The sequence below is a fragment of the Macadamia integrifolia genome, chromosome 3 (assembly GCF_013358625.1).
Source record: "Macadamia integrifolia cultivar HAES 741 chromosome 3, SCU_Mint_v3, whole genome shotgun sequence".
NCBI lineage: Eukaryota > Viridiplantae > Streptophyta > Magnoliopsida > Proteales > Proteaceae > Macadamia > Macadamia integrifolia.
In genome coordinates, this window is record NC_056559.1 from 1,408,876 (window position 1) to 1,434,326 (window position 25,451).

At 37.5% G+C, this 25,451-nt stretch overlaps 1 protein-coding gene across 1 annotated transcript in view; it reads left to right on the forward strand.

The window, feature by feature from the left end:
- Nucleotides 1-6,839: 6,839 nt before the first annotated feature.
- The window catches only part of LOC122073051 (protein SABRE), a 100,883-nt gene continuing 82,271 nt past the window's right edge, over nt 6,840-25,451 (forward strand). The window contains exons 1-3 of the mRNA XM_042637550.1: nt 6,840-7,315; nt 21,019-21,130; nt 23,380-23,646. Coding sequence (XP_042493484.1) covers nt 7,245-7,315; nt 21,019-21,130; nt 23,380-23,646 — 450 coding nt within the window. The 5' untranslated portion in view covers nt 6,840-7,244. The remainder of the gene's footprint in view (nt 7,316-21,018; nt 21,131-23,379; nt 23,647-25,451) is intronic.

Here is a 25,451-nt window from a genome sequence, read left to right on the forward strand (position 1 = left end):
TATATATATATATATATATTAATATATATATATATATATTAATATATATATATATTAATATATATATATATATATATTGAAATTACACGAGATTTTGGCCAATATAGGAAGATCAAGTCTCAGCCGTTAACTCATGTTACTAGATGGTAAACTGCAATGCTTCACTATTGGATGCTGCGAAGTCGTTTAAAGCTTCCTGGTAGCTTGTTTAGCCACAATATTCCATAAGCCTACAGCCCCTAAACCCAATAAGGTTCCAAATTTTACTTTTTAGTTCTCTTTCTTCCTTCTAGCCTTCTTTAGCCTTTTTGTCCTTAGAAGTTAGAACACACTTGGAATTTTCCGAGTTTCCAAAGAATCTTCAGTTACCTTTGAAGATTTCTTGAATAAACAGTGCACAATGCAGCAGTCAATCTTTCCCAACCTTTGAAAGAACTCAAGGCAAGAAACCTCCTCCTCCTCCTCAAGCACCCCACCTCCCCCCCCCCACCCCCAAAAAAAAAAAAGTTAAAAGGATTTTTATCTTTTTTTGTTCAATATCTAGGATGATTAAAATTACACAAGATTACGGCCAAAATAGGAATATCAAGTCTCATTCGTTGACTCGTGTTACTGGATGGGAAACTGCAGCATCTGACTGGTGGATGATGTTATGTCATCTAAAGCTTCCTTGTGACAGATATACTCCCCCTACTGCCAGTTAAGGGCTTAGACCTGGGCTTTAATCATATTTAAGAGATAAAGTAGTCCCATTTCTGTTCCCAAAAAATTTTATTCTGTGGTCTGAATTTAACTTCATTCAATTTGTTAGTCTTTTTGGGCCCTATTATAATTCCAGTAAAGTGATACAAAATAGTCTATACATGGTTGTAAAATTCGATAGTCTAATAAAGTAGATATTGAACTACAAATCAGATTCATTAACTTCATTTTTCTTATGCTGAAAAATCGAAAACCTTTCATTTTGGAGTAAAAGCTAAGACGAGACAACCAAAGCCTTTGTTTTTCCATTACCCCATAATGGTCAACAGTTCTTCATTTAGCATCCATCTAATATTTAAATGGAGAGAATTATGGGCACCAGATTCCCAAGGAAAATATTTTCTGCTCCAAACAAACTTAACAAAAGAGTCTTAATTTATAATTTTTTATCAACTGTTAAAAGAGGATATAAATAGAACTTCCAATGCAGATTCAGATACCACACCCTTGAATCTTCCTTCGAGCAGTCAATCAAGAAAATACTTAAGATAATGATCAAGGAACGACCAAAGAAGTTCCTATCAACGTAAAAAAGACACAACGAATCCTCCAATAAACTGAAGAAAATTTTACCATTGTTTGCATATCAGCCTATAGATGAATGGAAAGGGAAAAAAATGCAAAGTGTGATCTAGGCCTAGTGCAGACTTACTTATTTGCCATTTCGTTGTTGACTAATGATTTAGTATTCTCCTCCATATTATCTGCAAGACATACAGAGATTATCATAAACAATAAATAGATAAAAAATTGTGCAATTGCTCTTACCTGCCTTGCATAAAAATCCTACGGAACTGAGTGGGTGTGTGACTACATGGACAGGCAAAGCTATAGCACTCTTCTGGTTAGGTTCCATCTTCCAATATCTCTTTTATTATTAAGTTCAGCCAAGCATTGTGAAAGTTTACCAAAATTTCGAGTAAAAAACTCCATCCCGTAAGACCTAAAGAATCAGTTACTAATACAGTAATACCACAACTGAATCAACGCAAGAACTTGCCCAACAAATTTCATAGTTGCAGAAGCTATTGAGGAATTGACTACATGAAATTAGAAGGCTTAGCCTTGCCAACTAGAAAATCTTAAAGTAGGGATGCATGACACAAACCATTAGAACTTGGCAAGCGATGGATACAAAGAATAACTATTCCGAACGTTGGAATAGGTTTTCATCAATATTGTCTTAGTTCAACTTCAAAGATCACATACCTTCCCGACTAGAACTCATTCCTGAACAAATTTGAATTTGTAACCAATTTGTTCCTTTCAATAGACAACCAAACAATTAAACGAGATGATTTTGATTAAGAGAAGCCAAAACCAAGGAGAATTGATTCTTGTGAGCGACAAAGGCGAACTCTGCTCTGGAATATAGGAGTCAATGGCCTGAAGCTTTTCTTCCAGGTTCTTCGCATGCCAATGAGAGAGGCAGAAAGTGATGAAGAGGAAGTTTTATACCTTAAAGCTAGCAGGTCCGCTGGTCGTTGTCTCCTATCACAGTGACTATGTTGCCCAAAACCCTCGGGTGGGATAAATCATGCTCTAAGATATGGGTGAATTGGATCGGAGGTTCTGCCTATTCGAAACAGAATCGTGCAGGATCATGTTTTGATGAATCGGATTGAAACCAGGAGTTTGCCTAGTGGGCCCTTACCTGTCCCCTAGTTGGTCCCTATACGGCCCCAATCATAGTAAGTTGGGGAACGGATACATACGACGATTAAACAGATCATACGATAATAATATTTTTTTTTAAATTTTACCCAATAAAACATGAACGAAAACAATAAGGTACAAAATGTGTTTAATACTCGTTTAATACAATCATAGTTGTCAAGGCGTCGCCTAGACGATGACTAAGCGTCCAGGCGGTTTGCCTGGGCCCTAGGCGACAGTTGCCTTGTTGCACTACATGCCGTCTTGTGTTTTAATACTTATTTATGCCAGATATCAATTAAGTAAACATTTACTTAAGATATTATTCATAAATAAGCAAATACCCCTAATTTTAATCCAATAAAACTAGTTTAAAAATCAAATTCCAAAGTGATAAAAAATCAAACCCCCAATCCAATAACAAAAACTGGATTTTAGTTATGGGGGCGATTTTCAACTTTTAAATGCTGGGGTTTTTCTCAATTAATAAATTTTATAAATTCTATCATGTTAAAACGTTGCTAAAAACCAAAAGTTCGATAAAATTATTTTTTGTTTTTATATCCACAAAATTATTTTCATTCAGGTGATTTTAACAGCATTCGCGCACTTAAAAATAAGTTTGACCAAAGCATAACTTTGTCTTTACAGCTCAGATTTAAATAATCTTGGACTTGTTGGAAAGCTGATTTTATATTATAATTAATAAAAAAAGTCTCATGTAAAAATAATATCATTTTATCAATCAAACTTATTATATAACAAGGGCATTTCTCTAAATTTTAATTTTTTATATAACTTACCATGATTTAATGTTAAATTTTTATGATTTAATATGGCTAAATGTTGATTTTTAATGATTTGATGTTGCTTAATCTTGATTTGTTATGATACAATGTATATATAGCTTACTAAATAATGTTAGAAAATGAGAAAAATAAAAAGTAACACTTGGTCGACTTGTTTGCTTAAAGGCGGGCGCCTTCTCACCCAAAACCTTAGACAACCCTCCACCGCCTTGGTTCGCGTTGGCACCGTGACACCTATGAATACAGTTTCTACATAAAAATCCGGGAGCAAAAATACCGGTCTATTTTGGTATTAAAAATGAGCTAAAATGATTGTTTGCCCACTAAAATCTAAGGTGAACACTTAAAAATTGTGTCATATCAAGGGAATGGATGATTTAAGCAGAGGAATGTCAATTTCAACAACAATGAGGTAAACAAACAATACAGGAAATGTAGTCTACTAGTGTGCTCAAACTCGATGAGATCAGTGATTTCAAAAAGAATATAAATCACTCATAAAATTCTTGAAAGCATAAGTAATCAACTCCAGTCAATATTCTAAATAAAGTTTATTTTATCAAACAGTGATTGCCCACAACCTAGCCTTAAGTTCTCATTGACAGATGTACTGTTTAACGTCGTTCTCACGTTTGCTAGTCATTTAGAAGCATGAATTGATGTTTGTAGCCTATAATACAATACACCTTTGATATTCAACACACCATACCCCCCCCCCCGGGGCGGGTCAAAGGAGACATTGTCTCATATTGTAAAATGAAGAAGAGGATGCACCTATTCATCTTCTGTCTCTAAAACAAATAATCTAAAACCCACACTGGAACCTAGGTCACAATACCCCAACTTGATTGCATCCATTCACAGAGGATAGAGAGAGATCAATATACCACTCGATGGACAAACGGAGAATGATAAGAAGAACAAGGCGGCTGCAAGTGCCCTCCAACTGTTGCAATTGCCTTCAATGGGAGGAGAAACGGAGAAGAGGAAGGGAGCAAGGGGAGAATTTGGGGTTATCTCCTTCGTTGTTCGCCTTTGATTGCCGACCGTCGAGCACAGAGAGAGAGAATAACTGAAGAACGTGAGTTGCGCCAGTTGGGGATTTCGGGTGTTCTCTTTCGAAGGGTTTAGGGGTAGAGAAGGTTCGGAATTTGGGGTTAGTGGGTTTCTTTTTTTTTTTTTTTTTTCCTCTTTTAACTTTATCCTTTCCTTACCAAAAAAAAAAAAACTTGAACGTTTTAATACATATTATACGCGTACTATGCATTTATAATTCTCCAACCTTTAAAATATGTGAATAAATTCGTATCTATTGTTTTATACGGTTAAATACAATTTTTTTATTAAGACTTTCAGATATATACACATTTACTAACTATGGTCCCAATCTAGGTATTGCACCAACAAAAAAAACAGAGGCGAGTCATGTGTTAAACTTCATTCTTATGCTATGTTTGTCACACGTTATCATAATAGATTTCATGCCTATAACACATTATGAAACCATCCAAAATATAGAATTAGATTCCATTATGTGTTATAAACTAATAACCTCTTCTAATAATGCATACTAAATATAGCCTTAAATTCAATTAAATACTAGCCATATCCTTGCTTCCCTGTACTTTTTTCATCTATCCTTGTAACCCATAATCCCAATACTCTTGAAGTTTATATCCATCAGACAAAATCTGTTTCGGTTGATAGTTGACATAGGTAAAGGGTTGTTGATATCTATGTGTTCATAAAATTTGGACCCATTTTTATTTGCTACTTAGCAGATATTTGGAATTATGCCATCGATATGTAGTTCTACATGTATCTTACTAAATTGTACAGTTTTTTGTCTGTTTCGTTCAAGTTTTTTTATTTTTATTTAATTTGTTTTCTTTCTTTATTTTATTTTTTGAATATAAAAATATACATTAAAGCTAAAGCAACGATCATTTCAAGTACCTCCCAAATTAAATTAGGGGGGGGGGTACCCTCACATTTACAAAATGAGAAAACGGCAGTAGAGATTGCAGATGATGCTAAAAGTTAAACATCATAGTTTGCAAACCTCAAAAGATGCAGAAAACATAATATAATTAAAGCTAGAGATTAAGCTTCAAATGCCCTGAATGATGGTAATTTCCCTAGAGGTATTAGTAAGATTCATGGGGCACTTGTTTCCTTGAAGTTTGCAATAATATCCAAATGTCCAACATGTGGAAAAAGATATTGGATCATGATAATTCACTTTTATCGCATAACCAACATTAGGGAAACAAATATTGACCAAGGTTTGAGTGATCCGATCCCAATCGGATTATATCAATCAGAAATAGCCTGGGTTCAATTAAAACAATTAATTTTTTTAACTGTTTTACCCTTAGGTTGTACCGATCCATCGATAAGATATCAAATAATAATTAGGATCGATCAAGGTTGATATCAATCCAATCCGATCGTATCAGGCTGATCGGATTTGATTCCTCAAACCATGAGCTCGACACATCCTTCTAGATCCCTACAAGGTTATTAAGAGTAGAATTGGGATCCCGATCAATCCTAGTTGATTCCGGCCCACATCATTCGTAATTGGATCAATTGATTTAGGAGATTCAATACCGAGTTTTAAAACCCTAAAGCCACACCAGGTGCCAAATCAACCATTAGAGTTGATATGGAATTTATTTAAGGGCAAGGGAAAGCTTCCTACCCGTGTTGTACCCAGCCAGCACATGTGGGGGTAGTCAGGTCTTTTCACTCCCAGCTAATGTATGGGAATGGGGACGCTAGATGAGCAATGTTCTTCATCTCTTTATTTAATTAGACATTCAAAGTCTATAAAATCAGGTTTGGTTGGTCTACCTGGATGATAATGAAGTAATATTCCCAATAGCACTTAGATCTGCCATGTGGCAAGTCAAGTTGGGATGAAATTTTTTAGACAAGTAGACCCCTAGATCCCTTGTTTGTAAATTAAGTTTCCATTCGTCCAGAGTTTGACAAACGGCAAAACATTGAAAAATCAGGAGAGATTGGATAGTGATTGGAGTATCAATAGGTAGCATGAACATACACAAAATGACATAACATTAGATGAGAGGGTAAATGATAGAATTTGATAATGAAATTTGACATGTAGTTTATTTAGGGATGTGGTTATTCTATAGCACAATGCAGGTGGCAGCGCCATCCGACAGCTTGGAGCACCTCGAGGAGTGCGCTCTTAGGGTCCATTCCCAAATGCTCTAGACCATCACATGTGCGCTACAACCCCTGCCGTTTATTTAGACCATTTTCTATAAACTTAATGTACCCCGTGGAAGAGATTCTTTCCCTGATGGATATGTGGCTATCTTCATGCCATTCTTTATGGATTGACCACAAAAAAGGGCAAAACTGGGATACGCGTAAGACAAGGGAAGCTTTCCGAGTCAGGGATAGCTTTGCCATTTCAAGCATTGTGTAAGTTTAAAAGTGACGAACTTCGTTCCAGTAAAAGGAAAGATGCGCACCTCAGAGCGCGCGGCTCACCTTCCACGATAGGCCCAAGTGGCCAACACTCGTCCAATTTATTGACATAAACGACCTTACCTTGCACAAGCATCGAGCACGGAGCGTACGTGCAACGTGCAAGCGAGCCAGCCTCGTGCACCCCATTTGTAATACTGTCGTGGTGCGTCCAAATCAGTCTCCCCCATTTCGAGAGGACCACTAATCGATCAACAGTTTCATCCCCACATTATATATTACATACATATAGATACAAACATACATAAGAGCAGATCGCGGATCGGAATCATTGCGTATAAATAACGGTTCCGTCGATCTCGATGCCTGAAAGACGGATTCATCTGCAACTTGTTTCAGGGAACGCTTTTGCGGAACTGAGAAATGAAAATTAGGTTTTGTTCCCCTTTCGATATGAGGGAATGTGGAAGAGTTGTCCGATCAATTATCTGAATTTCGATGAATCAGTTCTAGAAGACAGATTATTCTACTTCGAGGAGGAATTCGCAAGTGAAAATGGCGATGTCGCCTGTCAGGTTCCTGTTTGGCTTGTTGATCTTTTCAGTAATCGCATGGGTCATCTTCATGTAAGACGTTGAATTTCAGTTCATCCTTTTACCCCAGAATGAAAAGATAGTGAATTTCAATTCAATTTGTTTAGAAGTAAATTTTCTGCATTTGTTTTGTTGATAGCAGAGATCATTTCGATATAGTTTTTGTTTTGTTTAAGAGATTTATTTTCCACCTGTAGCAAAAAAATATTTCTAGCGTAGGATGATACATTCCCTTCCAGAAACAGAAGGGTTTTTTTTTTTTTTTTGGGGGGGGGGATGATCGTTATCCACTGATGTCATGAATAGACCCCAATTCTTACCCAAAAAAAAAAAAAAATCGGTTCGAATTCTTCACTTGTTGATTGAATGGACTGGATCAAATAGACCAATGTTCCTGAGCAATGAGGAATTTCTGCTTTCAGAAATCTCATGTACCGCCCCTACCAAAAAACAATGTGACTTACAGAAAAAAGACACATGAGGGAGTGGTGATAAGTCTTCCATAGAAACGATGTAGTAAACCAATCCTCAGATGAAATATATATTGTACAAATGATTAGTATAGGAAAAGAAACAATAGGAAAACATTGTTCTGAGAAAATGCCAAACAAGTTTTAGGATGCTTGGGTCTGGGGACCTAGTTAACAAAATTAGTTGTATTTTGGATTTAAGGTTGTTTCACTTATTGCCAAGACATCAGAAATCAGTAACAGTACAATAACATGTAAAGCTTCAGACCAAATGGAGTAGGCCAAGTGGCAAAAAATAAAGCATCAGAAATTCTAGGACTACCAAGGGTGGTGTACACCAATGCTTAGACTTCTCCGAGGGTGCATGACATAAGATAGTAAGTGATTGAATTTGAATATGAAAATTGTCACATAGCCTAATCCAGAAAACGTCATAGATAAGCATTAGTCAGAATTGCCCCATTAGCCTTCAATGTGATGTGGCACAATTAGGTGTGCCCACCCATTGGTACTTTATGGACTTCCCTGCCCGTAGAAACTTTTGCCTATCCATAAACAGGTGATATGGAAGCATTTGAAGCTTCAAACAATACTATCTGCTTTGTTTTGGAGATTCCATTTATTGATGATGACTAGAGATGCAAAAGATGGAAGGAAGAACTAAAGCATGGGAATATAGTTCCAGATCTTCTGAGTAGGGCCAGATAATTTTTTCTTTGGTTTTTTGCTTTGATTATTTATTTAGGTATATTTAAACCAATTTACTTCCATCAATTCTGCGAAGGTCAAAAATAGTCTATTTAATGTGATCTGGATGCCATCAAAACCTTATCCTGTTACCCTTACATTGAGATTAACTTAATCGATAGCAATCTCTTTCGGTAACCTTATGGTCAATTTACTGATGAGATGTCACACTGGTGATGGATATTATAGTGTGGAAACATTGATTTCATAAAGAGGTTGGTGTCATTTTTATTTTAGAGTTATTTTTTAATTTTTTAATTGGAAAGCACTTTTTGTGGTTGCTAAGTTTCTAAACAGAGTTAAAATATTAAGTTTGAAGTCAACTTTCAAAATCAGATTATTAATTTTTTATTTGGATAGATGAATCAGAAAGTGAGTATTGCAGTTGGCATTTTGTAACTGTTGAGTTTTAACTGGAATTGGTATTCTAGTAACTCTATCCAAATCAATTGAAACTTAGCTTTTAATAAATTCAATCCCGAACACAACTAAATATATGGATGGTGATCTGGATCAATGTGGACGACTAACAGGTCAGAAGACCCGGCTGTGCCACACTTCTAGGACTGCTGAACCAGCAGATGACTTGCTCCCAAGTGAGTCCGAACCACTCAAACAACTTACAATTCAATTGACTTTAAATTATAGAGTTTGGTATGAAACCTTCAATTTGAATTTATACAGTCTGGTAGGGAACCCTTAGAAATATCGGCCTTTAGGATTTCCGGTCCGACCATAAAACCTAGCTATTGGTTTCAAAGCTCAGAAGCTCACCAATTTTCTTGTTCCAACGACCGTTTTAGTGCCATAGCACCTTAAAGGTGCACTGACTGCTAAATGTAATTTATAACAAACATAATTAATCAACTATGATCAATTGATCAGTGTAAGCTAGATTGACCAAAAGCTGATGACCAAAATTCTGAAATAGCAGACCATGAAAGAATGGAAGAATCAGAGTTCATCAGTAATTAAAAGTAGGCCTAGGGGACCAGGTAACAAACCTGCAAGAAAATCAAAGTTACAGTAGTATAGCAGGAAATTAGGGCTGATTAAATAAACTTCCTTGGGGAGGAATGTTCCTCCCAATAAATCAAAGGCAAAAGAAAAGCAATCTGTGGACAGTCCACCTAGTTTGGCAATGTGTCAATTCCGACCATTGGATTGCTATGGAATGCGCTTGATTCATTGTGTCAAATTTCAGGCTTAAATTCAATCATTCATCCTCCCATGCATCTTCCCTTTTATTTTTCCAGTGGTCCATAAATTGGCATGCAGCCTTCCTTAGCCTGGAATTTTGAAAGCTTTATTTTGCCTCTTGGTTGACTCCATTTGTCTGAAACTTACCGTGGAGAAGGGTACCTTGGTGTCCATCTGTCCATAATATTGTAGCCCCATCCAACCATTCATGTGGCAAAACCAAGGTTAAAAAATTCAATTTTGACCAAGATCTCGACCTTGGTCGAAACCGAAGTATTTCGTGAAATGGCAAAATTTCGGTTGAAATATTGCACATTTCAGCAGAAAAACCAAGATGTGCATTTCAGTGGTCGAATGATTGAATTTTGCTTTGAAACTTTGAGGCATTATAGGCTGTATTGTTACTCTTGCTCCCATTGGAATAAATTTGACATCTTCCCTTTTTCCGCTTACGTATATGGGATATTTTAAGAAGTAAACATAATTACACTTGTTCAAACGATACAACAACAACTCAACCTTATGCCAATTGATTGGGGTTGGCTACATGGATCCTTATCCTCCAATCAACTCTGTTTAAGCCCATACGATATGAGGCCTAAGCTATGTATGCCTTTCCTCACCACTTCTCCTAGAGTCATTTTAGGTCCGCCCCTGTTTCTTTCAGCTCCTTCAATCTGAATCAAATCACTCCTCTATATTGGAGCATCTAAAGGCCTCCATTGTACGTGGATATGACACCTCAAACGACTTCCTCACAGCTTATCAAGTATTAGAGCTATTCTCAAATAAGCTCTAATTTGATAATTTCTTAATTTATCCTTCATAGTTCTACCACAAGTCCATTTCCAAGGTTTAAAAACTTGTTTCACTGTTTCGGTCAATCCAAAACTACCGACATACCAAAATTTCGCCAAAACAGTGTATTTTTTTTTTAATATTTTTCGCTTGGCCATTTTGGGAGCCTGATGGCCGACCTGTCTAAAAATTAAAATGACCAAAATTTTAACGAAATGGTGCATTTTTTCTTCCGAAATTAGCAAAAATTCAATACAAAATGACCAAATTGTGTCACTTTTGTTTTTCTCCTGTAATTTCGTTTCCATGAAAAAAAAAATTCCAAATCTTTGCTGAAATTTTGGTGAGTTTTCAAACGATGTCCATTTCAAAATCCTCATCTGACCTACATTGAGTTTATTTGCCCAACATTCCTCGACATACATCATAGCTGGTTGTATGATTTTTCTTAAAAATTTCCTTCCTAGTTTAAAGGAATACGTCTTTCACACATCACTTTGAACACACCTCTCCACTTCATTCATCCTATTTTAATTCTATATGTAATATCATTTTCTATTTCTCCTTTTTTTTTTTTTTTTTTTTTTTTTTTTTTTTTTTATGATTGAGCCCAAATACAAAAAATAATCACTTTGTGGGACCTCCCTTTCATCAATTTTCACCATCTCATTAATCTGCCTAGTGTAACTAAAATTACAAACCATACAAACAACAACATAAATCCGTGCAAAGACAAATAAAAATAGTAAAAGTAAAAGGAAATGAACCCAACAAGAACAACAACCCAGAAAAATCCCACCTCAATGGGGTCGGCTACATGGATCCTTGCCCTCCAATTAGATCCATTCAATGTCATACCTGGGAGAAGACCTAAACTATGCATGTCTTTCCTCACTATTTCTCCTATGGTCATTTTAGGTCTGCCCTTATCTCTTTTAGATCATTCAATTTGAATTAGATTACTCCTCCTTACTAATGCATCCCAAAGCTTCCGTTGAACATGAACATACCACCTCAAACGGCTTTCTTAAAACTTATCATGAATCAAGGCAACTCCTAAATCAGCTTTAATATGGTCATTCTTTATTTTTTCCTTTTTAGTTTTACCGCACATCCGTCTTAATATCCTCATCTCTGCTTCACATAGCTTATCTATATGACACTTCTTAATTACCCAACATTCTGCCCATATATCATAGCCGATCATATGACACTCTTATCGAATTTTACTTTAAGCTTTACAGGAATACATTAGTCAGAAAACACTTCAGATGCACCTCTCCACTTTATCCATCCCACTCTAATTCTCTGTGAAACATCATCCTCTATATCACCTTCTTTATTTATGATTGACCCTAGATATATAAAATAATCACTTTACAGTATCTTTCTCAATTTTCACCATATCATTATCCATCATAGCGCGTGATGCGGATCTGGGTTCCAAAAAGCTGGAATCGGATCTCTTATGGGCCCACAAGAATAATAGATAGTTATAAGCAAGAGTTTGGGTGGGAATTCCGTAACAATAATAAAAAAAAAAGCACGAATTTAGAAGTAACTAGATAGCAACTAGGGTAATTCTAGAACTGAGACTTTAATATAAGGGGATATTCTGAAAATTTAAAGAAAGTGGGATAATAGAACAAAAGTTCAGTCAAAAGGAGGGGTTTTATGTAATTAACAGTCTGTCCTTACTTGTAAAATAGAGAAATCAGCTTCTTCTTCTTCATGATAGACAGAATCAGGGTAATGAGAGCCCAGTAATCGATCCAGCCACCTGACCAAGGTTCTGACCTTCACAAAAATCTGGGAGCAAGGTTCGCCCTCCCCAACTGTGTTGATTCCAAGTTGCTAATATTCATATGGAGGAGCTGAAACATGACTACGCTAGTGCAGTCAAGCCTGGCGCAAGTTGCAGAACCAGATTTGGGTTCGAGCCGATTCCTTGCAGCAGGACCAAGCTTCAGGGGTAATACTATAGGGTTTGAGTCGCCTTCAAGGCAGCTTCCTTCGATCAAAGGCTTGACCCAAACAAATCGCACATGAAAGAGATCGATCCACTTCTTGAGGGCTGCAACTACCGCCTAGAACAGGGGTTCAGCCAGCACCAGAAAAGTAAGAAAAGGAGAGGAATATAGGGAGGAAAGGAGAAAAAGATAAGAGAAAACCAGAAAAAGAGAGGCGAGATCACGGCAGCCAATATTCAGCCTACACAACATTCAATTTCAAATCAAAACTTCAAATCTGAGTTCTCTTTTATTACATGGCTATAAAAATGAAATTCAAAGCATAAAATTGGAAGTTTACTAAAATGGAAACTAACATAATTGGCAACTGAAAATAAAAATTCAATCTAAATAAAATACTACCAAACTAATTTCAAAAAAAGAAAAAAAAGAAAGCAAATAAGGAACCAAATCAAAAGATGCAAGCTCTAAACCCATCACCTAACTGCATCGGTGCGACTAAAGTTACACATCATGTACTCCATCTTTGATCTAGTTATCGTAAAACCTCTTGATACCAAGGAGAACCTCGTCTTAAAAGTTCCTGGTTAATCATCCATGATAAGTGCAAACAAATAAGGGCTTAAAGCTGATTCTTAATGTAGCTCAATTAGAATTGAGAACTCACTGCCTTGCACTCCCATGGTTCTCACACTAGTCACCACACCCTCATACATATCTTTAATTATATCCACATATTTACTCGACACCCTTACCTTCTTTAGTCCATGCTAGATTAAATCTCTATGGACTCTAGCATAGGATTTTTCTAGGTCAATAAAGACCATATGGAGATCCTTTTGGCAAGCCTAAATCTTTCCACAAGCCTCCTGAGTAAGTAAATAACTTTTGTTATGGATCGGCCTGGCATAAAACCAAATTGGTTCCTTGAGATAGTAGTTTATCTTCTCAGGTGGGCTTCAATAACTTTCTCCCACAATTTCATAGTATGAGTCATTAGTTTTATGCCTCAAAGTTACACACCATATGCTCTGTTTTGAAGAAAAGAGTGTCCCAGTGCATGAGGCTCCTGCTACTATGGGGTCTCTGAGGGGCAAATGTACGCAACCTTGCTCCCTGCTTTGCTGGAGAGATAGTTTCCAAGTTTCGAATCTGCAGTCAATAGGTTGCAATTCCATTTTTGTTCTACTTATTTAAAAACCTTTTGATTCTAAGGTTGACCTTCGTATTTACCAGTTCCAACTTGGCATTAATCATTGCTTTTGTTTTGTCTACCATAACAATATCATCACAGAAAAGTATACACTAAGGGACCTAATCTTGAATGTCTTTGGTTAGATCATCTATAATAACTGCAAACAAATAAGGTCTTAAAGTTGATCCTTAATATAACCCAATTGTAACTGGAAATTCACTCCCTTGACCCCTACCGTTCTTACATTAGTCACCACACCATTATACATATCTTTTACTATGTCCACATATATACTTGAAACACACATCTTCTCTAGTACATGCTAAATTAACTCTCTGGGGATTCTGTCATAAGCCTAGGTCAATAAAGACCATATGAAGATCGTTCTTGCAACCTCTAAATCTTTTCATAAGTCTCCTAACTAAGTAAATAGCTTCTGTCGTGAATCTTTTTGCCATAAAACCCAATTTTTTTTCCGTAATTGTAGTTTCTTGTCTTAGGCGAGTTTCAATAACTTTTCCCATAACTTTATATTATGATTTGTTACCTTTATGCCTATATTTACACATAGTCAAACCATAAGATTGAAAAAAAAGCACACAAAAAATGATAGTTTGGCTTTAGATCCTAGGTTTCTATTTTACGTTGTAGGCTTGTTAATGTAGGAGTAGAGTATAAGAAACTAACCCCCACAGTTTATAACCCCAAACAAGACAAATAGGAATAGGAAACAAAGAAATAAGACCCTTAATAAACCCCCAAGGATACAATACCAATATAGGAGCAAAACTAGCCCAAAACCCAACTCGATAGGAGAGAAAAAGACCTGCTATAGAGCTGGAGAGAGAGAGAGGTGCGGCCAGGTCTGTAGGGCTCCAATTGATCTGCAAATTTGGTCGATTGTAGGGCCTAGGGAGGGTACAAACCCCCCCCCCCCAAATATGAAGAGCTTCTGACGGCTGGTTTGAGAGTTATGCGCTTTCTTGATTTTAGACCTAGGAGAGAGAATGAGAAGGATTTTGCAAGAGTAGAGATATTGCATAAATCCAACCAGGGAGGGAGAGAAATTGCATAAAGAAGGGGGAGGGGAAGAATCAGTCACAGCCCTAAGGCTCTAAAACACTAACTCAATTCATCATTCTTCAAAGTTGTAATTATGAGTACATAGGTTCCTCTATTTAAAGAAATCAGAATAACAATCCTATCATAACTAGGAGCTAGTTTCCAAATAGGACTAGACATTCCTAGCAGGACTTGGATTCATAATAGGACTAGGGCTATAACTCCAACATGAAGTAGGTAACTAACTAACCTAAACTGACTAATAATTGCAATAACAAAGGAAATAGACTCAAAACAGGACTCTAACTAAACTAATGAAGTAAATCCCTTTTTCCTACCTGCTACCCATATTTTAGGCTCATTAAAGTGACCCATTACAAAGAAAACCCATAGGATCAAAGGGCTAACACATACATAACCCAACCTAAGGCTTATTTGCAGTAAAATAAGCCCATTAAGTGACTTTTCTACATCACTTGTAGCCTACTCTATCCTTTCTCTTACATAACTTATTGTTCTATTCTATTCATAAATTTAGTACTAGAAAACAACAACAACAAACTTAACCTTGTTTTTTTGGATGAATAAATAAATTCATTTCCAAGGGAGGAAAGAGTATACAAGGAGAGGGGGTAAGAGTGTGGGGGGGGGGATCTCAAGACTGGCCTAATAGGGCCAATCAACAAGACTGAGACAAACACCAGAACCAACAAAAGAGGCACAAGAACCTACAACAATAGAAGCACAAACCATAATACATCAGTTGGGGTGGGGGAGCAGAATGGAGGTAGGCAAGCCTTAGGAGACAACAATGAGCATGTTCCATGGGGATTCTTTGACAGAACGATGCTTAATGAAACCAAGCTTGGAACTAACATCAAAGTAGATGGCTTTCCAAATTGTGTCAAATGAATGGGAGTTGCAAGTTCATCTACACAGGTTCTGCTATATCCAGATGTGGTTTATAGAGGCACAGGAAACCAATTTTCCAACAATGTCACAAATGGAAGAACCACCATAGGTCATGTCCACCCAGAATCCAGATCCATTATCTACTCAAGGGGAGGATAGTCCTACTGGAAGGCCAGCAGGAAGAGAGGGCTCTTTTCTAGATAGAGGAGAAGGGGTAGGAGAAGAAGAGATGATCAACATCTTCGGTGTCATTTCTAGCAAAGGCAACAAGAACTGGGGACTGAATGTGATGATAAATGAGGAAGGACTTGTGGGAAGGCAGTACGAGAGGGCTGTCCAGGCAGTGAAGCTGTGGCGGGGGATATGGCCTTTAAACCAAACAATATTTCTCTAAGGGATGATTCCCAAGCAGAGGCGGAAAATCCGATCACTCCTACGTCGATGACCAGGGGTAATAGGAGGTAGGGAGGACTATAGGTCAGACAGGGGGGAATGGAGGATGGAGGAGGCCAACGACCATGAGAAATGATTGAGGCAACATTGACGGATTTGGAAATGCCAGAGGAGTAGACGATCCTAGGGGAGAATTGAGGAAGGAGGATACCTGAAGGATGCCAAGGATCAAACTAGAAGGATGTAGAGGAGCCATCTCCAATGTAGTGGGAAATGGCTCGAAGGGCATTATTGTCTAAGGGAGATAACGTTTCTCCATATCCGAGATGGATTAGAAGGGATGGAGACAGTCCACAAAGAGTCATTCTTGAGAAGGTGGGAGTATACCTAGGAAACCTATACACTATTGTGCTTGGAAGCGATTTTCCAGATGAGCTTAAGGGTGCCAACAAGATTGACGCCTTTGATGCTTCGAAGCCCAAGCCCTCCTTCAGCTTTAGGACAACAAATTTTGCTCTAGGAGGGTGGAGAAATTGTGCAGTGTTAGAGCCCTTCTAGAGGAAGGAGCAGAGGAGATGCTTAATGGATTTGGAGATGGAAGATGGGAGGGGGAAGGTGCCCGACTAGTAGATGTACATGGATTGGAGGACAGAACGGATGAGAATGTGGCGGTCCGCATAGGAGAGAAGCTTGCCCTTCCAAAATCTTAATGAGATCCAACAAGGGAAAGCAGTGATGAGCAGAGAGCCTGAAGGAGATGAAGGGCAGAATGAGATATTTAATAGGGAGAGATCCCAAAGAGAAGCCAATGATGTGAAGGAGGTTTGCCTGGTAGGGAGAAGAGACACCGGAGAGAAAAAGATTGGATTTAAGGAGGTTGATGTGAAGGCTAGAGAGGGACCTGAAAAGGTGAAGGGAGGACATGATGGAGGAAAGAGAGGAGGGGTCAGCCTCAGCCTTATCCCATATTAATGGGGTCAGATACATGGATTCGTGCAACGAAATCAAAGAGAAAGGAAATGTTAGAGCAAAAGGAGAACACACACCAGCAAGTCAGGGAAGTCTCAGCTAAATGGGGTTGGCTACATGGATCTTGCCCTCCAAACAACTCTCTCTAAGGGCATACTTGGGACAAGCCCTATGCTATTCATGTCATTTCTCACTACTTCTCCAATGGTCATTGTAGGCCTTACCCCAGCCTTTTTTTCTAGGTTGAAGGTAATGGTTCTTTCCCCCAATAGGGCTAGTTTACAACAACATTCACATACACTAGCAAACTTGGGTCCAAACCAGAAGTAAAAAAAAAAAAAAAAAAAACATAGAATAGATGTAAAAGGGTAAAAATAGGCAGCATAAAAAAAAGAGGGTCAAAAAAACATTTCGCTGGGCCTTGAAACCTAGGTTCGATTGGGCCAGAAAATCCCATGTTTCAACTAGTTTTCTGTTTCAGCTAGTGTTGAAACCGGCCTCGAAACCAAAACCTAGAACCTTGTTAGCATCTAACCATTGGATTGTAGTGAAATTTTGATGAACTATTCTTATTGTTAATTGGACCACTTGACCAGGGTTCTCTTGTTTCAACCACTTATCCTAAAGACTTGGGCTGTTAAGTATGAAACAGCAACGTTTATCAACACCCCCTTCATGTGCAGGCCTGTACACACATGGCCCTGCATGTGACATGCAAAACGAGGAAACACCATCACGTGGCACCCAGGGGAGAATGTGTCGGGGATCCCTGTTGCTCTTCCCATTTTCTTAGGGATCAAACACTGAGTCTCCCTACCCTGATACCATGTTATCCTTAAAGCTTGAGCTGCTAAATTTTCTCTGATCTGGTTCTGTTCCTATCCTGTGATTCTGGATTTTCTGAACACTAATCTATTAGGTTACAGGAACCCCATTCACTAGTTTCCCTTGCCTTGATAGTTTAGGATTTCCTGGTATTAGCTTATAACCTTATGTGTGGATGAGTAAAATGAACAAGATAGGGACCTGTTTTACGTGATCAAGTCAGTCATCTCAACTTGCAGACATTCTCCTAGGGGAATGAAGGGAAAAAAAAAAAAAAAGAGACTAGATCAGATTAAAAGTTCAACTGCTGCCTCCGTTGGAATGTTCTGAGGATGTGGATCACCTTTTTCTTGACTGCCCTTTCCCTTTCTAGGTCTGGAAAGGGCTCCTCTCTAAGTGCTGTCCCTGTAGAAGAAAAAAATCCTGCCTTTTGGTAGAGAATGGATTTATATTGATATGTCCTTTGCAGGGAATCCATGTTGTGATGCAGTAGGTAAGATAGATTTTGGTGCTGCTATCCATCACATTTGGTTTGAGTGTAACCTCCGTTGATGGACCTCTAAGTCCAGGTATTTTCAGCAGATCTGGGACTCCATCCTCTTTGAACTTAAATCCAAGATCGATGCTGCCCCCTCATCATATGCCGCCACCCCTAGAAATAGACTTATTCTTGCTCTTGTGGTCTCTCCCCTTTATTCTTTAGGCCCTTGCCTCCCCTTTGTAAAGGCATGGCCTTGTATATTGGTTTCTGCTTGTTTTCCTCTCTTGGCAATGAGTCATTCATTCACATCCCCCACCCCCACCCAAAAAAGAAAAAAAAAAAAAAACAAAAACCAAGATTTGGTGAGATCTTGATGAGATCTCATTGAAACCATGTATTTTTGGACAAGACAACTCGGGAAAACTTGGGGATGGGTTCGGTGGCCATATGGGTAAGTTAGCCCATGACACTCGTCATCTAGCCTATTTCAGGCCTTCTAAACACGGTGGAATCATTAGATTTTTAAAAATCAGACCCAAAACGGTGCTTTGACTTCGGACCCTAGGTAGGTAGTCTATGGTCTAGGTCATCTTGAGGCTACTCCACACAATATATAGTACTTTTAGAACACATATAATTCAAGTATAAGTATAAAACAACTTAAATAAGCATAAAGAATTAAAAAACATAAAAAAATGTCAATCTTCAATCTCCAAGTGTTAAAGTTGATAATCTCTATTGTAGAGGTGAGATTTGGCAAGAAGAAGCACCAAAACACAAAGTCTTGGTGATGCGGATCGGGGGGATTCGGATCACTTCGGGGCCCACAATTAACAACTAAACCAGTTTTCAAAGAAATAGGGGTATTTTTGTAAATTCAAGAAATTGGCTCAAGCAACTAAAAGAGAGAAAAGATAAATAATAGGGCCAAACTGGAATAGAAAATAGAAGGGGAGGGGTATTCTGTAATTAGAAATAAAGATAGGGACTATGGAAGATATTAGAAGAAGAGAGGGGCAATATTAGAAATAAGTTAAAAAAAGACTTAAAACTCACTTTAAGAGGTTGTCTCCAACCTCACGACACCCATCACAGGGGCAGAAAGAACCAGGGAACGAAAGAGGAGAGAACTCCTTCAAATCTTGTTCGATCGCCATGAAACTTCAGGCGTAGCTTCTCAATAGGAGGCTCTTTCAATCCCGCAAGATAACCCCTTGGATCTGCTGGCTGGGAGGCTGCGGTAAGAACCAGAAATAAACCAGGCGGTCGAACTTCTAGCAGTCCAGTTGCAGGCTTGTTTTCTCAACTCAGAGTAGGGCTTCTGGTATAAGATTCAATGGCTGGGGTCGCCTGTGAGAGGGATCCCTTTGCTCAAGACCTTGGCTCAAATAGGTCAGCCACAAAGGAGCAGAACCCAGTTTCCTTGGGCTGCAACTTTTGCCCAGAACAGGGTATTCCCAAACCAGAAAAGTAACAGTACCTACAGTAACAATAGAGAGGAGAAGAGAAAGAAACCAGAATAATAAAAGGAAGAAGAGAATGAAAAGAGAAAGAAGAGAAGAAATTGGAAAATTTTAGAGGAAGAAGAAGGGGGAATTGGCAGCCATGGTTCTCATACCAAAACTCTTTAATCAAATTTCTATTCTTCAAAATCTAAAAACTGAGTTCTTTACAAGGCTATTTAAAGAAAAATAATGACATAATTTTGGAAGCTAATTAAAAATGGAAACTAAACCTAGATAGCAACTAAAATAAAAATCAATTCTAAATAAAAGATTGCTAATCTAATCTCTAACCAATAAAGGAAGGTAACTAAAAATCAAGTCAAAAGATAGTTCCCTAAATCCATCGCCAAGTTGCATCACTTGGGGGGGGGGTTTCTTAATAGGAGGGTGAGACAGAAGAGAAAGGCGAGAAATCTCATCGAAATAGGGTTTAAAACATTATGTGACTTGGTTGAGTTGAGTCGAAACCAAGAAATGAACCGAAACACTGAGACTTCGAGCAAGATATTGTTTTTTTCCATTATTGCCTATGTCTTGACTTGATAAAGCCAAAAAATGAGATTTTTGGCAAGATCATGCTGAGACCTTGAACTATGGCCTTATACCTAACCTTGCCTTGCTTGATTTAAAACTTACAATGCAAACTAGTATAAAACTTGGCTTATGGGGCTGTCCCATTTACCATTCAGAGACTTTGGAACATATCAATTGTCCTTTTGTCTGTCTTGTCCATAACACTTGTTGCATATTATCATGTGCATGACTATCATTGCACATTGTATCTGTTGGGAACCGGTGTCTTAAATATTTGAAAAATGGCTGCTGAGTTTAGATGGCTCAATAGATTTTATGGAACTGTACATCGTATTTTGGAAATTTGGTATGAGATTATGCGTTTTTTTCTCTAGGATTGTCTCCAATCATATTCAGTTCTTGTTAATATGATTCCGACTGTATCATGCCAAATTATTGTTTGAGACCTAAGTTTCTTGATGATAGTGATTTCTGGATTTCAATTCTCATAATAATAATATGCAATTATGCATGTGTTGCTTGTGAGATTTTTTTTTGGTGAATGTACAAATTTTTTGAGAATTATATAAAATCGTTTTTTTTTTTGGGGGGGGGGGATGAATAAAATCGTATTTAATTCTGGTTGAGAGAGATGTTTCCTAATCCAAATTCCTAACTATACCATTCTTGTTTCAGATTTGCTGCGAGGCTGTTGGCTTGGATTCTAAGCCGATTAATGGGAGCATCTGTGGGGTTTCGTGTTGCTGGATGGAATTGTTTGAGGGATGTGGTTGTGAAGTTCAAAAAGGTTGCTCTTAAAGCCATTTGTTTTTTTTTTTTTTTTACTTTCAATACTTCCAATTAAGTTTGTTCTGATAAATGACACTTATGCTTGTATTGTATTAATAATTCTTTAATAATGAGTTTACTTTATATGCTGTGAACTTGCAAGAGACAACAAGTAATATTCTTGGACAAGGTTGTTTATCAGAATCTTACCGTTTTTTAGTTTAAACTTCAAACTAAATGTTATAGTTGACTAGAAAAATTGAAAAATAATTTAAATTTCTGCTTGACAAGACCTTTTCTTTTTTTGCAATTGGCACTAAAAGATTCGCCCCCCCTACTACTTTGCATATCCCTGGCAGTGAAGATGGGACCTTTATATTTGGTATCCAGTACTCTTGATTAACTTTTTTTAAGCAACCTGCTAGTGATTTAAGTAACAAGTGCCCCTCTCCTTTTGACCCTGTTCCTATATGCAACCTTGATCTTTCCTTTACTCTTTTTTCCCCATTGTCCTATATTGTTTTCATTTAGCAATATTATTATTATTATTATTATTGCATGTCTTTCTTGAAGCAAGGAACATGGTTTGGCTTCTGCGTTGAGGGAAAAGTACCATAATTGACAAGGCAGAAAGACGATCCAATGCGGTGGAGGGGTGCCTAAGTGCTTAGGCGGCAAGGCGCCCGCCTAGGCAACCAAGGGTTATATTTTATTTACCTTACTTTCTAAATTGTTTAGTATGCTACATATACCTTATATAAAAAAATATCAACATTAAGCCTCATCAAGTCAATAAAAAATCAACATTAAGTCTCATCAAGTAATAAAAAATTTAACATTAAGTTGCATCGAATCATAAAAAATTAACATTTAGAGAAACGTTCTTTTTCTCTAATAAGTGTAACTGGTCAGATGATTTTATTTTTACGTGGGAGTATGAGATTTTGTATTTGGTAAGGCAAGAAACCAGTTTTCGAATGAGTCTACGATTACTTAAATCTGAGTTGTAATGACAAAGTTATGTTCTTTATTTTAAAATGCGCAAATGCTATTAAAATCACCTGAATGATTTATGGGCATCGAAGCAAAAGATTATAGTTACAGACCATAATCTAAATGATCAAATCAAGTGTGTGTGGGAGGTAGCCTGCGATAGTGTGATATGACCTTTTGCTGGCCCCTTCTCACACACACACACACACATATATATATATATATATATATGCTCAATCAAAGGGTGTAGGTTAGAGGACTAAAGTGCCCCTGACCTACATATTACAGTAATAAAAGAGAAACTAAGCCTGATAGGATAGAGCTGCCCATAGAGCTTCAACAATTATTTACTACACTTTTGGTTTTTAGCAATGTTTTACCATGATTAGATTTATGAAATTTTCAGAATTGAGAAAAACTTCAGCATTTGAAATTTGAAAATTATCCTACAATAAAAAATATAGTTTTTGTTCTTGAACGGGGGGTTGACTTTTTACTATTTTGGAATTTGATTAAAAAAATATTTTTATTTGATTCAAGTAGTTGTTTTTTTTCTTATTTATGAATAATATCTTAAGTAAATGAAACATTTAGATGGTATTTTGCATAAATAAGTGCCAAACAATTCAAGGTGACATGCCATGCACTAAGGTGACAATCGCCTAGGACCTAGACAAACCGCTTGGATGCCAAGGCGACGTCCTGACTACTCTGAAAGGGACGAATTTCTAGAATGGAGTTCCACTGATTCAGCCCAGCCTAGGTTATGGATTTTCTAGGGCGAACTACAAAGAAAGGTGGTGGTGGGTTATGGATTTTCCACAGAATGGAGGTTTGGTTTCGACTGGTGACATTTACATATATTTGAATTGCTGTTGTTTTATGCCTTTTATGGTTGTTTTTTTCGCAATTTTAGATAATTCTTTGGTGCATATGTTCTGTGTTTCTTGTGAGATATTATAATGGGGAGGGAGACTGTTTTCAAATGATTGTTATAATGATGGGAAGAATCTTTCTTTTGATTAGAACAAGAGTACATAATTGTTGTCATTTTTGAATTGGTTAGGACATGGCTTTTGATTAGTCCTCATTTTATAAGCTTCCAACCTTCCTTAAACTATGCTTATAATCGAATTTCACTTTGGACTTAATTTTTATTTTACTATTTCATTGCCTCCTCTATAATTTGAAAATAGATACCAGTATTGAATCCCCCTTAACAAGTTCCTGTAACAGCATCTAAATCATGTAGATGTAACTTATGACGCTTTGCAGGGTGCGGTTGAATCTGTCTCTGTGGGTGAAATCAAACTCAGCATGCGCCAGTCTCTGGTCAAGCTTGGGGTTGGCTTTATTTCTAGGGACCCGAAGCTGCAGTTGTTAATATGTGACTTAGAAATTGTTTTGAGGTCTTCAAGTGGAGGTTTGAAGAAGGCTAGAAGTCGGACTCGGAAGCCCAGTTCTGCAGGCAGAGGAAGGTGGATGATTGTGGCTAACATGGCTAGATTTTTGTCAGTTTCAGTTACAGAATTATTGGTGAAGGTAAGCAATGTTAGAAATGCAGTACCTTAGTATCATTTCTACAAAACAATTATCTAAGCAAGTATTGTTATTTTATTGGGTGGTAGGAAGTCAAGGAGCTTGTTCATGAACTGTTGCTTATATCTGCCATGTGTTGGTTGGGCTGAAACTCCATTGACATTTTATACACATTAACCTCTACTCTTATGGTGAGTTTTAGCCAATCATGCCAGATGCATATCTGCCATGTGGCGAAAAGAGTGTAGGAAAAAAAGGTTGAAAAGTTAAAACAGTTGGATGGCTGGGAATAGCCCTGCACAAGGCAGAAATAGGTCACAGTTTGAGGAAGCTTTCTTCATTTCCAGCCCAGGAAACCCTTTTGTTTCTGCTTACTTAGTTTTTGGATAACTAATGTTGACACTTTTAATGGTTCATTGTGCTTTGTTCGGTTTTATTTTCGCTCTACGTGAAAGTTGTAGGATGGTTACTTGTATCTTTTCGTTGGTTTAAAAAAAGGTCGTATGTGATGTTTATGGAAAAGAACAGAACAGTATAAGAAACCTGTAAAAGGTAGGCAAAATGCTTGCTCAATTTTCAAACAGTTAAAATAGTTCTTTGCGGTCATTTAAGCAATTAATAATAATGGTCTGTGAATATGGAGTCGGGGTATATGGTGCAGAACTTGTGAATGAATGCTTGCTTTGTGGTTACAACAAACAACAAACTCGCCATTATCCCAACTTAATGGGGTTGGCTACATGGATCTGTGCAAAATAATTTCTCGCATCTTTTTCTATTAGTATTATAATTTATCACAATCCTGTTGTCTTTTGCTCGATAAACTTATGTGGTCTCTTAGAGTTGTTCCCACTATGATCATAAGTCAACAACATAAAATCATCAAAAAAAAAAAGGAAGAATAGAAAAGAAAACTGCATAGATAAGGCAAAAGGTTCTTTGCATGGCCTACATAAGTGCACTTACTTGTGCCACAGGCCCACATGTAAATGGAAGGTTGATGTGACAATTCCAGCTGTTGGACAGATGTGGCATGGTCTAAATTGGCTGTGTTTGGTTTCAGAGCCAAATTAAATGATGTACGCACCATGTATCGGGATTTTCCCTTACATTTTGAGCTGTTCATTTTTTTAAAAAGTTTTTTATAAATTTTCCAATTGCCCTTAGGTTCCCCTCTTTCGGGGCGCTTGTATCTCTTTCTCTTTGGTAATGAATTATTTATTTACACCCCCCCAAAAAAAAAAAAAAAAAAAATGGCATCAGTGCTGGCTCACTGTGGAATAGTCTCAAATCAGGTTCATAATGAATTTCTAGAGCTTTATTTTTCCATGTGGACATAACTTTGTGTGCTGAAACTTGAGGTGTGTGCTGAAGACCTTGTGCCCTGGCTGTTCACAGAATTTGGGCCCAATCCAAGCTGCCAAGTGGCAGATATTAGGGCTGTATAGGAAGGCCCTACTAAGTGGGCCTTCATATTTTATAGGAAAGGGGAAATATTGCCCCGTAGATATGGTCGTCCTCTCAAACAAAGTTTTGTTACAGAGTTCTTGGTTCTAAAACCAGTCTGTACTCCTAATCCTTATGTGTGTGTGTGTATATATATATTCCTTGTAATTTGTGATGATGTTACTAGGCTTGGGATGGGGGATCTTTTGTTTGGGTGTGTTAGGCTTCTTTCATTTCCTTTTTTTGGGCTGCTGTGGTGGGTGGAATCAGCCTCAATGAAGGAACTTTCTTTAGACGATTGAACAAGTAGAGACTTAGAAAGAAAAGTGTATCCACCTCCAAAAGGGGAAAAAAGAAAGAAC